The sequence below is a fragment of the Doryrhamphus excisus genome, chromosome 5 (assembly GCF_030265055.1).
Source record: "Doryrhamphus excisus isolate RoL2022-K1 chromosome 5, RoL_Dexc_1.0, whole genome shotgun sequence".
Classification (NCBI taxonomy): Eukaryota; Metazoa; Chordata; class Actinopteri; order Syngnathiformes; family Syngnathidae; genus Doryrhamphus; species Doryrhamphus excisus.
The window spans coordinates 8,384,633-8,399,130 of NC_080470.1; the positions used below are offsets into that span (position 1 = coordinate 8,384,633).

Consider the following 14,498-nt stretch of genomic DNA (forward strand, 5'->3'; position numbering starts at 1 on the left):
TGGCACTGCTGTCCTACATAGAGTGTCAGACTTATCTTAGCCTCTCGGCTGTCTGCCCTGATAGAGTCTCAGGCAGCCGATAACTTGTAGACATGAGGCTAGAATGTAGACCTTGATGAGGAAATAGAAGTGTTCATTTATTCCACGAGTCTTGCTCACAACAGATTAGGAAAAGAACAAGGGTCTGTGCTGTTAAGACACCCACCCACCTAACTACCCATTCACCCTCTAGCCAACTTCCTCACTGCCTCCCACCCCTGGACCTAAAAAAGGAGAACACGCCGTCTCTGAGACGGGAAAGGGACAGGTGGTGTCCAGTTCAGGGTGTCAGTGCGAATTAGATGCCTGATATCCTTTAACTTCAGACACAGCAGTTGATGCTTGCATGCAAGCTGCAAAATATATTTACCAGGCATGAGTTCTAGCACTCCTATCCTCATTAATGGCAACATTTAAGTAAACCGCACATGTGTATCTTGAAGGGTTATTGGACCTGAGTATCTCAGGTGTCTGAAGAGCTAATTCATTAAGTTATTGAATGTGTTCAGTGTTGACATGAGTCCACCTCAATATGGAGCACAACATTAATGTTAAATTAATATAGTAATCCAAATGATCTAATGATTATATAAATAATAAACATTATTGAATTGTATTTAAACAATGTACATTATATTGTACAATTGTGCTAATAATTATTTATAATAATTCATACTCATTAATACACACACACACACACACACAGGGATTCCATCTTGTTTGTAACCTTGATACACTGCCAAATATTTTGGTTTGTATGTGCATGTGTGTGTTTTATGGGGGCAATAAAAACATAAAAACATACAACAGCTCCCCCTAGCGAGCTGCTTATATTCCTACCCGGGTGGTTTGTGCCAACAGGTGCAGTGCCAGAATAGCAGGGTGCCCCTTATTAGGCCTTCGATCCCCCCTATGCCCTCCCCGCCCCCCGCTGATGTAGGGATCGAACCAATGACCTTGTCATTACAAGACACCTGCGCCCCATGCAGTCAATAAGATAACATAAAAAGATGATTTACCTGTTGATTGCCTCCCTCGAGCTCCATGTGTTTAAGCTCCCAGAAGCAGCGCATAGTCCCCACCTTCTCCAAGTGACGGTAGAAGGCCAGCCGGCCAAAACGAAGGCTGTTGCTGCGATTGCGGATAGCCTTCAGCCCCTCCATCTTCTCAACGATGGGAGACATAGGTATCGGAGGAGGTACTGCTGATGTTGGCATATTTCCATTCTTTCTAGACTCATTACAAAGAGTCATCTTGTCTGACCTGCAATAACAACAAACATTTTACAACTTTCATTTCACAATGTGCAGTCACAATCAGACCACAGCAAAGAGAGGAGGGGTCGACCCAGTCAATCGCAGGACAAATATAGACAAACAATAATATTCCAAGAGACTCAACCCGAGATCTCCTGATTTACTAACCTCATTCGCTCTTGCACCCCCGCTGCATTTCAAGTTACACGCAGAGACACAACTTACGTCTTTATCGTTCTGATTACAAATAAACTAACTCGGGGTAAGATAACATATGGATAACAAAAGTTATCCTTTCACTTAGAGTAAATAGTTATGTCAACAATTTGTTTCATACATTTTGGTTTCGGCTGCATGGTGTATGAGTGGTTAGCATCCTAAACTTAATCCTAAACTTCGAATACACTGTCTTTTGCATAATCATTTCATATCATCACTAATGTTTGATAGCGAATGTTAACTGGACGTAATACATGAACTGTGAGTCATAAAGAATGCTATTTATATTACCAGTACTAATGTTATATACACAACTAGTGAACTATTAAATATAATTATATCAACTAATTTGACTACCTGTGAACAGTGAAAATGTGAACGCGAAATACTAAAAAATACTCATTTACAACAGTATTTCAAAGTCAAAGAAAGACGTAGATCATTTTGACTTAAAACTTGTATGCTGAAAAAGTGCAATCCCATACTAAAAATGTCATAACCATAGTAAGTAACCATTATGTCATTGTATGGTCATATCACCTCGTACTTCGGTACGTGACAAAAAATAAAAATAAAACAAAAAACAACTTAAACTTTATTAGGAAAGCAGGAAGTGAACAAATGTAACAGTTACTGATTGTAAAAGTACCAGATGGAGGGGTAGGATTTAATAAGCTTTGCTTCTTCCTACTTCTTTTGGACATGTGGAACTGTGAACTGATTATGTGATGCACTCAATTGTAATCTGATGCATGTTCAAATGAAATAAAACCATTACCATTACCAAGTGTGCAACATTTCAGCTTGAGCATAGCATTTGGACCACTCTGGGTAAATAACAAAGGTGCAACATGTCAAAGCCAACAGGTTCCAAAGATAAGCAGCAGCCCCAGAACAACGGGTACCATACTCTGTTGGTCTCACTGGTCAAGATTTGTCTTGCTACCGGAGGACTTCAGAGCTGCTCTGAATAACTTACGTAGCTTATATACAGTAGCTTACAGGCTGCATTGTTGAGTTTTCCGTCCTTCTTCTATAGTGCAACTTCCAAAGCCATGTTAAGCTACGAAACATGCACCACAGTTGTTTTTGACAGAATCCCAGGTTGTTTAACAGGTTTAAGAGACAACCAGTCTTTTGCTATACCCGGTGCATGTATACATAATTGATTAGGATTTTTTTTTTCAATCCCGACGCAGCCGTATCTCTTCCAACCAGATATATATTATAGTTCACAACCCTTCTGCCTGGCAGATCCAATGGACTGGCTGTGGCTCAGGAGGTAGAGGAGGTTGTCCTCGTCCTTCGTCCTCCCCAACTGTTGTTGTGTCCCTGGTAGAGGTCTACACAGAGCGGCTGGCCCCACCACAGCTGGCCGGACTCCTCGGCTAACGGGGAGGGGCGGGCTGAAGAAATCTCAAGAACATGACCACGGCTGTGGCCACGGCTATGGAAAACTAATATAAAAAAATATTGATAGCCTTATTTGTTTCTTGAAAGGTCACCTATATTGTCCATAATCCTTCCTTATATCATCTTTTTCACACAATTTATATCTTATATTTATATCTTGAGGTGAAAAGAGGTAGTTTAATTTTTGCGCTTGTTCGGCCGGCTGACGGCTGGCCGCTCAAATCTCACCACGGCTGTGGATGGCTGTGGCTGTCGTGCCACGACTGTGGGGCGGGGCGGCCAAGGAAAAGCACAGCCGTGGAGACCTCTAGTCCCTGGACAAGACACTTGTGAATGAATAATGGGTTCACTTTACTGTGAAGCGCCTTGTAGAAAAAAATGGTGCTATATGAAATCTATCTAGTTATGAAAAAAACTATCACAAGTACGGTGTATTTTTTTTAATATTTTAAAATATGGTCTATTTGTGGCTTCCCCTGTGCATCATGTTCTCCACATGCTTTGATCCTGGGGAGCAGCATCACATATAAAAGGGATGAAAGATGATGAGATGAAGAAATCCATCCTGACGCCTTTATAGGACAGCTGGCTTTTTGCTCTACCTGTTGATCCTCTGCGGGGGGGGTCCCTGTAAGATTACTTGGGATATTTATACCTCCAGAATGTACACGGCTGTGCTTTACAATTAGACAGACTGTCGTATCAACACTGTGCTTGAGCATCCGAGGCAGACTGTGTGTATCAGCCAGGGCTGTACTCCAGCTCCAGGGGATTTCTCTGGGTAGGATTTCAAAAACCAAAAGGGGGACCCAGAGTGGACAGCTGGTATTGCTCCCAATGTTGTTTGATGATTTACATCCTTGATTCTAAAAATGTGCACTGTGTAAAACGTAAATACAAATAATACAAACACAATGCATGGTAATGTACATCACTGATTCTATAATCTTTTAACAAGGTACCTACAATTAATAAGTAAAGTGAATGTTGGTATTTGTTGAACAGGTATTGTTTAAGTTTCCCATTAAAATAAAACTAAAAAAAAAAAGATTTTCATCATTTTTGTTAATGTCCAAAAGTTACTAAATATAATGCTGGAGATTACCTAGAAATATTTATGGTTTGGAATGAACAAATTAAAGTTAAAGTAAACATATACAGACCACAACAATGCTTGGCTGGTGAAATACTGGCTATACACACACACACACACACACACACACACACACTTTCAACAAAGCTGCATACCTTTTAGTAGCATTACGTAATGGCTAGTTAAAACAACAGTGTGCAATGCGTCAGTACAACCACAATGGAAATTGAGCTCTGTTGAGCTTTAATGCTCGTCTGCCTGACAACAAGCACGCTCAAGAATCCTTCTTCACTTGTAGATGTTTTCCATATTCAGTGATAGCATGCCTCATATGACCTCATCGTGTACGATAGCGTACCAAAAGTAAAGCCTCTTAGGGGCATCTGGGCTTTTGGGACCTGCCGGCCATCTCAGCGCCACTTGGCACTTTAGGAATAGACGTGAGGTTCTTGAAGGACACTCTTCAAAACACCATTAAAAAGGTATTGATTGCGTGGTTCTAGTTTGCGACACCATCTCAAGTTTCTTAAGGTCTTGATGAGAGCACCCCTCACAATGATAATTACAAACATCTAAAATCGTTTAAAAAATCCTATTAATAAAAAATTAAAATACTCCACTACGAGTTTAAATGAGTTCCCTGCTAACCTTTTGCTGTGTTCTGTGTCTTTTACAGATTTTTAGAGATAATATAAAACAATTCAGGTGGACTAGAAATGTCTGTGCAAAAGAGGGAACCATATTTTTTGGTAATGTAAACTTCAGTCAAAATTGTCACGACAAATCTCATAAGGCTGTAATTCCATGTAATTTCTGTCAGTCAGAACCACCAAAAGGCAACATGACAATAGTGATACTTGCTATACAGTTATACTGTACTTACAACACTAAACATCTTTAAAAGATACCGTCCCACAGTGTTAACATTGAAATCAAATACCTGGCTTTGCACAAAAAAGTAACATTTCAGGTAATTAAAAATATGAGCACTATATAAATGTTAGTTAGAAACGGACTTCTAAAGGCGAATCCTAAATTGATCTCTCCGTTGTGCTGACACTATTAACTTTTAGATTCATGGAGGCACAGAGTGTGCGTCATACGGGGTGACTTGCGCTATGTGCACATGTAGGTGTATCCAGCAATGTACAGTATATATGATCCTCACTTATGTAAACGTTGGTAACTCATCCAAGACCTAACTCTCCTGGGGTTTTTAACATGTAAGGAGGGTACAGGAAAAGAAAGAGTACAGGGGGTCCTAGATGGGGAGTGAGTCGGTTGGGTGTTTTGATGGAACTGCAGGGAGGGTTCCCCTTGCAGCCTTGGTGTCCTTGTTTAAAAGCTGCATGGAAACAGCTATCAAAGCCTATGAACCATAGGAATGCGGGGGAGGTGTTTGAGTGTGTGTGTATGGATTGTAGAATAGAACACAGCATCATCACCCAACTGTGCCAGACAGCCAGACCGCAAAGGAAGAAAGCAATATTCATCTGCAAAGCACCAAAACAACATTAATGATTATTCAGCCTCTTTTCAAATTAATAGCCCTCACATTAAGCATGTTGCCCAGCTGATATTATTATACCAAGATATTGACAGAACATCTTAACTTGTCATAAGTTCTCTAATGAGACAGCCGGCTTAATTCTGCCTCATCACAGCCAATGCCAAGCACAGATCAGCATATCATCACCATTGCTCTCAACACTATTCAAGGCAAATAGCTGGACCAAGGCTGTTCCCTTTACCATGTAGCCAAAGTGTTATCAAACCCCCTGCCACCTCTGAAACGGTGCCGCAATTGATGTTGAGGTTGTATGCGTATGCATGGCAACCCGACGTATGTTTCTAAGAAATTGCATAAACTCTGCACATGTACACACATTTGAACACACTAATTTGTGCGCCAAGTGACATTTTCAGTGCCGACAGCCGCTCCAGTCCTTCACACTGTCGCAACTCTGCAAGATAGTGTAACTGTAGAACTTTCACTCAGAGTGCTTTTCCATTTCGTCAAGAACAAAGCCAAGATCTTATTTTAGGGCACGGCAGATAAAGTAGCACTCTGCTTTGTGCTATGCAATTATTGTTACTGACATTTGGGGAGATTTTTTTTGCATGTGTGTGTGATAGCTTTTGATTTATACACTGCGACTCAAATAAGTACTTAAAGAAATAAATTCATAACAAAACGGAAAACATGTTGTAAATGCAAAGAACAATGAATCCAAGTTTACTGGTAGAATAGAAGTAATTAACATAATGATTAAAAAGTGTGCCGAATAGTTTTAGAAGTTGCACCTTGCAGTGAATGTAACTGATACCGCAGGCAAAGGGGTGTTAGAATTCAAAACATGGTCATTATGCCATTGTATGTTTGCATTGCATTTCTGTAAAATCCATGGAAACTTAATACTGTTTGGGACAGTAAAGGCATTCCACAAATAACCTTGCAAATAACCTGGACAAGTATATATATTTTATAGATTTTATGAATATAACTCACCCTTGATAGCTGGGCACATTGGCTATCACCAAAATCTTCTTCTCGTTTCCTCCCATGTCTCTCATGGGTGCGATGGAGGCTCTCTCCCCAGTTTTCTTCTCAAGCTATGAAAAAGGTTTTCTTTTGGATATTGTGTTTATTCTAACACCTTACTTAAACAGAGTAGCTACAGACCGACTGAACGAACAGATCAGACGTGAAAGCTGGATTGGACAGTCTAGCTGCTTGTGACCCTCTGCAGTGGGAGCCACAGATGTCCAGGGATAAGGACCGGGGAGGGGGGGTGGAGGGGAGGGGGGTGTGTGTATGTGGCGGATGAGAGGACAGGGTGGCAGGTGTGGGAGAAGGAGGGGGGGGGGGGGGGGTTGGTTTAGTGTGCTTAGGGATTCAGGGACCATAGGCAGGCACGGAGCAGAGGAAGTGTTCCAGGGAATGCGGCTTGTTATAATGGCGTGTGTGGAATGTTGTATGTGTCTCTGCAAGAGGAGAGATGATAGACAGAGAGGGTGGGCGAGATAAGGAGAGGTGGGGGGAGTGCTAACTTGGGGCTGAAATTAGCGAAGGGGTTTGGTTTTTCGGGTCTCAGTGTGTTTACTTTCTCGCTTTTCGTATAATTTCAACTTTGTCTCATTGGCATGACCTCTTGGAGCTAATTAAGAAAAACTGTGAGAACGTCCCAAAATGAAATGTATATGATGCTTTTCATTTCCTTTCTTGAAGGAGAGTTTTAATTGTGTAAATGTGGACGTAAGGTTAGCTTAGCTGGTCAAAGAGTTGTACTAAAAAAACATATTTTTCCCTTCTGTTTGTGCTGTGTTTAATATTTGTTCGCTTATTTTTTAAGTAAGCCTTTGTGGCAATGTGGTCCTGGACGCCACAGCGTCGATTCGCCCAGGGCGTCATTCAAGCCAAAACCGCCACTGTCAGTATTGAAGTATTTCCCGCCACTTTATTCAGCATATTTTTAATATGAGATTTCTATCTAAAATTATCATCTATTATAACCTCCATCAATTTATTCACCCTGTCAACGTCCACACCGTCAATTTGTATTTGCACATATGTATCCTTTCTGCTATTATTTTACTTTTACTTAGGTTCAGGGATCGTCTGTTTTTATCAAAAAATCTTTTTAGTATAGTCATTTCATCTGTGACTATTTTTATTAGTTCTTGTATGCTTTCTCCAGAAAAAAAATGCAGTAACATCGTCTGCAAATAATATTAGATTTCGGTTTTTCATGACTTTACAGATGTCATTAATACATAAGTTGAACAGTTTTGGTCCCAGGATAGACCCTTGAGGTATGCCACACAATATATTTAAGTTTGTCATGGATATTCTCCTAGCTTCACATATTCGTTCCAGTTTGCTACGTAGTTTTTCACCCAGTTCAAAACTAACCCTCAGATTCCATACCTTTCTTGTTTTTTAAATAGGTTATTGTGATCAATTGTATCAAAAAGTCAAATGTTTTGACTGAATCACACAAAACCGATATATAATGAGTAATGTCTCGATTATTTGAGTCATTGATGATCACTGAATTAAATACGTTGTTAAATGTTGCTGAATGTGGCATAATCTATGTTATTATTGTGTTGTTGTATAGTTGATGACTTCAAGCTGCATAATATTCCCAAGACCTTTACGTCTTTGACAACAAGTACTTTGCCTTCCAACTTGATATATATTTTGCAGTTGGTGCCTTGAGTTTTCTCCTGCTATGTTTACCAAAGAAAGTTTCCAGAAACTTCTTGCTTCACTATGTGTCAACCTTTGACAAAATGTTCTTATAGTCATTGTCTTGACCTCCCTCCTCTCCAGTCTTCTGTGCTTAAACCGTATCCACTGTAGTAATTGGCTACAATGGAGCTTGTCGCTAAAGGGTTTAAACATGCTTTACGTCTGCTCCAGAGTGTCGCCATGGGCCAAATGTTCATGTTCCACTTTTGCTATATTTAGCTCATTGAGATTGCCATGTCTTATCGTGTTTATAACAACAGAGGCTTGCAGTATTTACATGCCCTGTGTATTTCCTAATATATCACAGCTAAAGGAAATCGAATAACACATGCAAATTAAGCATATGCTAAATGTGTTGGTTACTACAAACAAACAGCAAAACACGTTGTCAGTGGTCAACATTGGGATCAAATATATTATCACATGGTGATACTTACATGTTGTACCTGTCCAAAACCTGAGAACCTGAGGTAGGCCAACTTCCATTCTGTGGTATTTTGTACACTGTATGTGTGGGTTCAAAAGGTCAGCAGGGAGTATTTCTTTTTTTGTTCACCTCAGACTAAACAAGCCGTAGAACTATCTCATCCAATTCACAATCTGTATCTTTAGGAAGTACCTAGTTTATAACATGTAGTTAGTATTTACATAGTAAAAAGGAAGAAGAACCTTGAACCACAGTGTCTGATGTTATCATGAATCCTACTTACTTAATAAGCATGTTCACCCTGTGCATGCATGGGTTTTCTCCGGGGACTACGTTTTCCTCCCACATTCCAAAAACATGCTAGGTTAATTGGTGACTCCAAATTGTCCATAGGTATGAATGTGAGTGTGAATGGTTGTTTGTCTATATGTGCCCTGTGATTGGCTGGCGACCAGTCCAGGGTGTACCCCACCTCTCTCCTGAAACCATCTGGGATAGAAAATGAATGAATGAATGTTGTTTTCATGTAAGACAACCATTTTTATGTTGTTTATGTTGTGGAATAGTTGTTTAGATATTTTGGCTAAATACAACATTTTGTCAAAGTGATGAATTATGTTAAGTTATGCTTGAAATTTGCACAAAAAGCTGTTTTTCTCCCTTTTTTGGAGGTAGTTTTTTTGGTAGTTTATATAGCACTTGAACACAATATTCTGTATGCCTTGAAAAATCTGTCAAAATTGTCCAAAATGGCCGGTACCGAGAGGCATGTCTTGTGAAAAATGGCTTATATTGAATGAGGTAATGAAAAGTGGTCTCAACAAATGTTGTCAATAATATTGATTATCAACGATAAATTGTAGCACAATTATTGTCCAAATAAGTCCAAATTCAGTCTGGAGACACTTTATCACTTTATGGTGAAGTGAAGTGCCTTTCCAAAGGGTTGTTCTTATCTCTGAATATAGAGAAAATTTCTCCTCAAAAAAAGTCTCATAATCCGTGTGTGTATCGTTGCCATGGAGATAAGTCACTCTCCAGACCTGCTCACTAAGGACTGTTACTGCAGATCTCTCCAGTCTTAGGTGTGGTTAGCCATCTGATCCAGGTACAAATTTATTTGCATGTATTTATATTTGTCCCACCGCAGCATGGCCTGGTGTTGGTGATGAACACGAGCATGAGTGCAAGTCAAAGTCTTTAATAATTGTCAGAAGGAAACTTGGAGAATGCATGAAACAAGCACATTGTTCCACAACAGCTGAACTAAATAGACAGGTGTGCAGAATCAGGAACGGCTGTAGAAATAAAAAGGGAACAACACAGCATGAAAACCAGAAATCGGGAAATAAACTGAAAAAAACAAGCTGTCAAGGTGAATGTGACAATATTGTTTTAATTTCAATTTTGTATTATTTTTGTTTTCAACTTGTATGTATACTGTTGTTTTCTAACTTAACTTCTATCCTGGAAGTTCAGCAGTGATGAAAAAAGTGTAGGCACTCTTCCTCTGAGTTCAAACGAAGCATCTGAGTTCACCCGTATCGGATATTCAACACCTTATTTATTTGCATCTTCAGGGAGTGTTATGTCTAGAGCCATACGTTATGAAGCAAATGGTATGGGAACCTAACTTAGTGTCAATGATATGCCATGTCTTACAACGTCCTTGGTCAGATATAGATCCACCTGCACACCCTCACCAAAGCGATGTGAAAGCACATTTCACCTTTTTTTTTCAGTGTGAGGGCAAGACTGATAGAGCTGCAGTCGTTTGGATTCTGAGGCTTCACTTTATCACGTTTTTTCAAATATATATTAATTAATAAAATATGCCATTTTGTGGTAACATACGGCCTACTATGAATGAAAATGCAATGAAAATGAAACAAATGTTTCATTTTTAAGACAGCTGGAATAGGCTCCAGCATACCTGCAACCCTCGTGAGGATAAGCGGCATAGAAAATGAATGGATGATTACATGCCTGTTATTCTGTCATAGTCATATTAGGGTAGAGAGATGGACAAATTGTTCAGGGTAAGCAGAACTAACTAAAAGATGCAAGCTTGCAAGCCAGTGCTATGCTATCCTATAATTTCCACGTTGACAGAATAGGAGATGGAATCATGCAACTGGCCAATAAAAACAGACTCTATGGGGAAATTGACACAATGTGAATATAATGCTGTCATCGTGAGGAGAAGGAATGTGTGTGGCTGTGGCGGCTCTGGCTTGAATGACGCCCTGGGAGGTCCGATGAATAAAAATAAATAATCACTATGGCTTTTCTGGAAGCCAAAAGTCAAAAGTGGCCCCCGCATCCATTGACTTGACTTGGCCCTTGGTGGAAAAAGTTTAGACGCCCCTGTTTTAGGGTCTTTCTTTAGATCTCTTACAATGTTTCTGTTATTCCCTGCTGATGTTTCCCTTTGTCGACGTCTGTTACCGAGTACACTGGTTGTTTATTTCTTCTTCCAGACATCCCAAATGGTTGTACTGGTTATGATCATTTTGGATCTTTTCTGAAATTCACAATTGCTTGTTTTGTTCGCTTGTTTTCACCTCTAAATGTACTTTGCACATGCAAAACATACCCTATATCTGAAACTGAGCAGAGACATTCACTGCTATTTATTGATCAAATAAGCGATGTAATAGGACACACTTGAGCAATAAAACACACTTGTCAATCACACATTCCAATACTTCACATGAAATACGTGTTATCTTCCAAGTTGTGCATCCAAACTAGATATAAATCCTGGAAATAAAAACTGAAATGTTCATACAGTCATTATTGCTGTCAAAACCAAATGTTTTCACTCTTTTAGTACTTTTGGAAACTACTATACACCCTCACAGCTTGCTCATCACCATATGGCCAAAATATAGAGTTGCTTTAGGGGGTAACGTGAGACAGACCCCCCTGGCTTCAGCAAGGAGTCATGCTATTAAGGACAGCTCATGAAGTTATATTTAATCACACAAATTCATATGTAGTACAGATAAGCTGATAAACCTTGGCTTGCACTGATATCATTCATTGTTGCGGAACAATGTGCTCATCATTCGCATAACACGGTTTATTTTCTATTGTTTTCAAAACGCCCACCCAGGAACACTGCATTTACATTTTATTTTATTGTGAAGCTATGGTGTTAGTCCATCGTGCCAGTATGCTCACGGCTACACCTTGACATAGAACGTGCTGTCCAGTGTTCGTATTAGGTTTGCACTGGGAACCAAGTCACCTCGACAAGAACTGTTATCTGACACCTCAAACTGGTTTGACGTACAAGATAACTAAGTGCCTGTTTAAGGCCCCGCATGTCCGTCAGCTCACGGCTCACCATGAATGAGCACCCATAACACCCTCCCACACAACACCCCTCATCCACAACAACCTGACTCCCGAACAGACCAGCAGGTCACAGAGAAAGTGGAGTACTCAGATTTGCAGCTGAGCTGGCAAACTGTCGGACAATGCTGCAGTACCTAACAGTCATCATACATCAAGCTGCTTTGCTTTTTACACACAGCGACCCTAATACACCCATTGTGTGAAACTAAATAACATTCCAGCATTTTGTTCAAGAATAATTACAATGAGCTGCTCCCCTGCTCTGCATTTCTATCAACAAGGATATACTACTGATGTTAACTTATTTATAGCCTAATTTGATTGTTTTTGTGCATACAGAAATATATTTTTTTCCATAAATTAATAACTATGTCACTTAAACTGTACATATAACACATGGACGACATGGAAAATATGGGAATTAAATCTGCACTGAATGACTTAACTGTCTTGTATCAGAGGCGGACTCTGAAAAAGGGCACATCAGTCGTTGATGATCCCTATCAGCCCTTGCATAATGAGTTCAGGTCGCTTCCATCCAGTCGAAAATACCACCGTATTCCTAAACACTTGGTTTCTAGCAGCCATTGTTCTGCTGAATAACTGTTTAGAATGTTGGTGTTGTTATTGTATTTATTGTTTTGGGTTTTAATTTGGGTTTTAACAAATTGCCCCTCAGGGATAATAAAGTTTACTCCTTGATTTAAATTGTACATTCATAAAGTGACAATACAATATGTTCTATTGTGTATTCTGGAAAGTACACTAGAGTACTTGCAAATTGAAGAGTGGTTCATACCTTTCAAAGCAGTGTTTCATATTGTATCTAGTGCTGCCATGTCTTTTGGTGTCGCAGAGTTAATGTTTATAATAGCGAGGTGTGTGAACAAGATAAGGAGGACCATGAAACAGACGTTACATTGACTGTATTGATACAACCTAGCAATTTAAGCACTGTATATAACATAATTACATACTGTATATTGTATTATCAATACAGCAAAGAACTCAAATGCCTTTCTGGAAGTCCTTCCTGGAAAGTTTTCAAGGCAAACTTCTCCCATGACTTTGTGTGCCGGGCTACATGATGCTGGTTATGTAACAGACAACTGAAGTCCAAAGGTTGCCATAAATCAGAAATGTTTATCATGGTTGCAGAGGCTACGCTGTATACTGGATGACGACCGAGACAGGCAAGAATCTCTATCGTAAATCACGAAGACATACCTTTCTAAACAAGCAATGACTGTAAAGAAGAACTTGTACTCTTTGCAAAAGCCACTTTCTGCAGACGGACATGTAACCCTGTGTGCACCCTTGTATGAACTATAAATACATGTGTGAGTATCATGACTTTAGTCATGTAAGTCCTTTTTCAGTTTAATATTTTCTTTATTTCCATGAGGAAACCAAATGTAAAATATTATTGCGAATGCACTTTTACAAAATTTGCATTTGACTTGTTGCTCTCCAACTGCTCCCCCATAAAAACTGTCTTTTTATCACTATAGAACAACGGCAGTGACAAGCACCTCCCAGCAAGCACCCCTCAGTACTGCAAGTTGACATGACGTGTTTTATTGATCGGTTAGTAAGAATAATGATGTCACAGGTACAATAAATACCTTACAAAGGCTGTCGAAAGTCATAGTGCATAATAAATGTTTCTGCAAAATTATATTATTGGCAAAATGATGACAAACAGAAACTGCCATGATCCAACTCAGGTAGCACATTAAGCTAAGAAGAGACGCTTCACCTTAAATTTCCATCCTGTATTTGATCATCAAATATGCAAAGTCACATGTTACTCCTTTCACAACGTTACCTCACTTGATTATATTGTCAGCATGGCCCCCCAAGAATAATGACGTTGTTATTCTTCAGGATGGTACTTATTGTTAATGAGGGCTGATGCCATCCTCAATGTTATTCGTTTTTCTTGAATTCAGTAGTGTTATTTACTCTATTCGGAAATGTTGCTGACATTTGCAAGCTCCTTTGGATTCATCGCGATTATTATTTAGAATTTGTTTCATACATTTAAAAAAATGCACTGATAGCATCAACTCCGGTGTCCATTGTTTTGGCCACTTCATTGCATTAGTGCTGTATGGACTTTACAGGCTGCTTTGGATGTCTCCAAGTCTTGTATTTCAGTACAACTTTACAGCCTCATTATAGGTTTCTGCCCTATATTTGATTTAAGTGATTTTTACTTTTTTTAATGATTGGAATCATACAGAAAACATAGTTGATAGCAAATATTCACATTTATTTTATGTTATCGTTATTATGTGCCCTGTGATTGGCTGGGGACCAGTCCAGGGTGTACCCCGCCTCTCGCCTGAAAACAGCTGGGATAGGCTCCAGCATCCTAGCGAGGATAAGCAGTACAGAAAATGAATTAATTAATGAACATTATCGTTATTC

The 14,498-nt window shown here is 39.5% G+C and overlaps 1 protein-coding gene across 3 annotated transcripts in view; it reads right to left on the reverse strand.

The window, feature by feature from the left end:
- Positions 1-14,498, reverse strand: part of mylk4b (myosin light chain kinase family, member 4b) — a 42,321-nt gene that overhangs the window by 15,182 nt on the left and 12,641 nt on the right. For 2 of the 3 annotated variants that reach the window (XM_058073606.1, XM_058073607.1), the window contains one exon: positions 1,059-1,302. In XM_058073606.1, coding sequence (XP_057929589.1) covers positions 1,059-1,292 — 234 coding nt within the window. In that variant the 5' untranslated portion in view covers positions 1,293-1,302. Of the gene's footprint in view, positions 1-1,058; positions 1,303-6,529; positions 6,714-14,498 lie in introns of those variants that run through there. The other variant, XM_058073605.1, reaches the window with a different exon arrangement.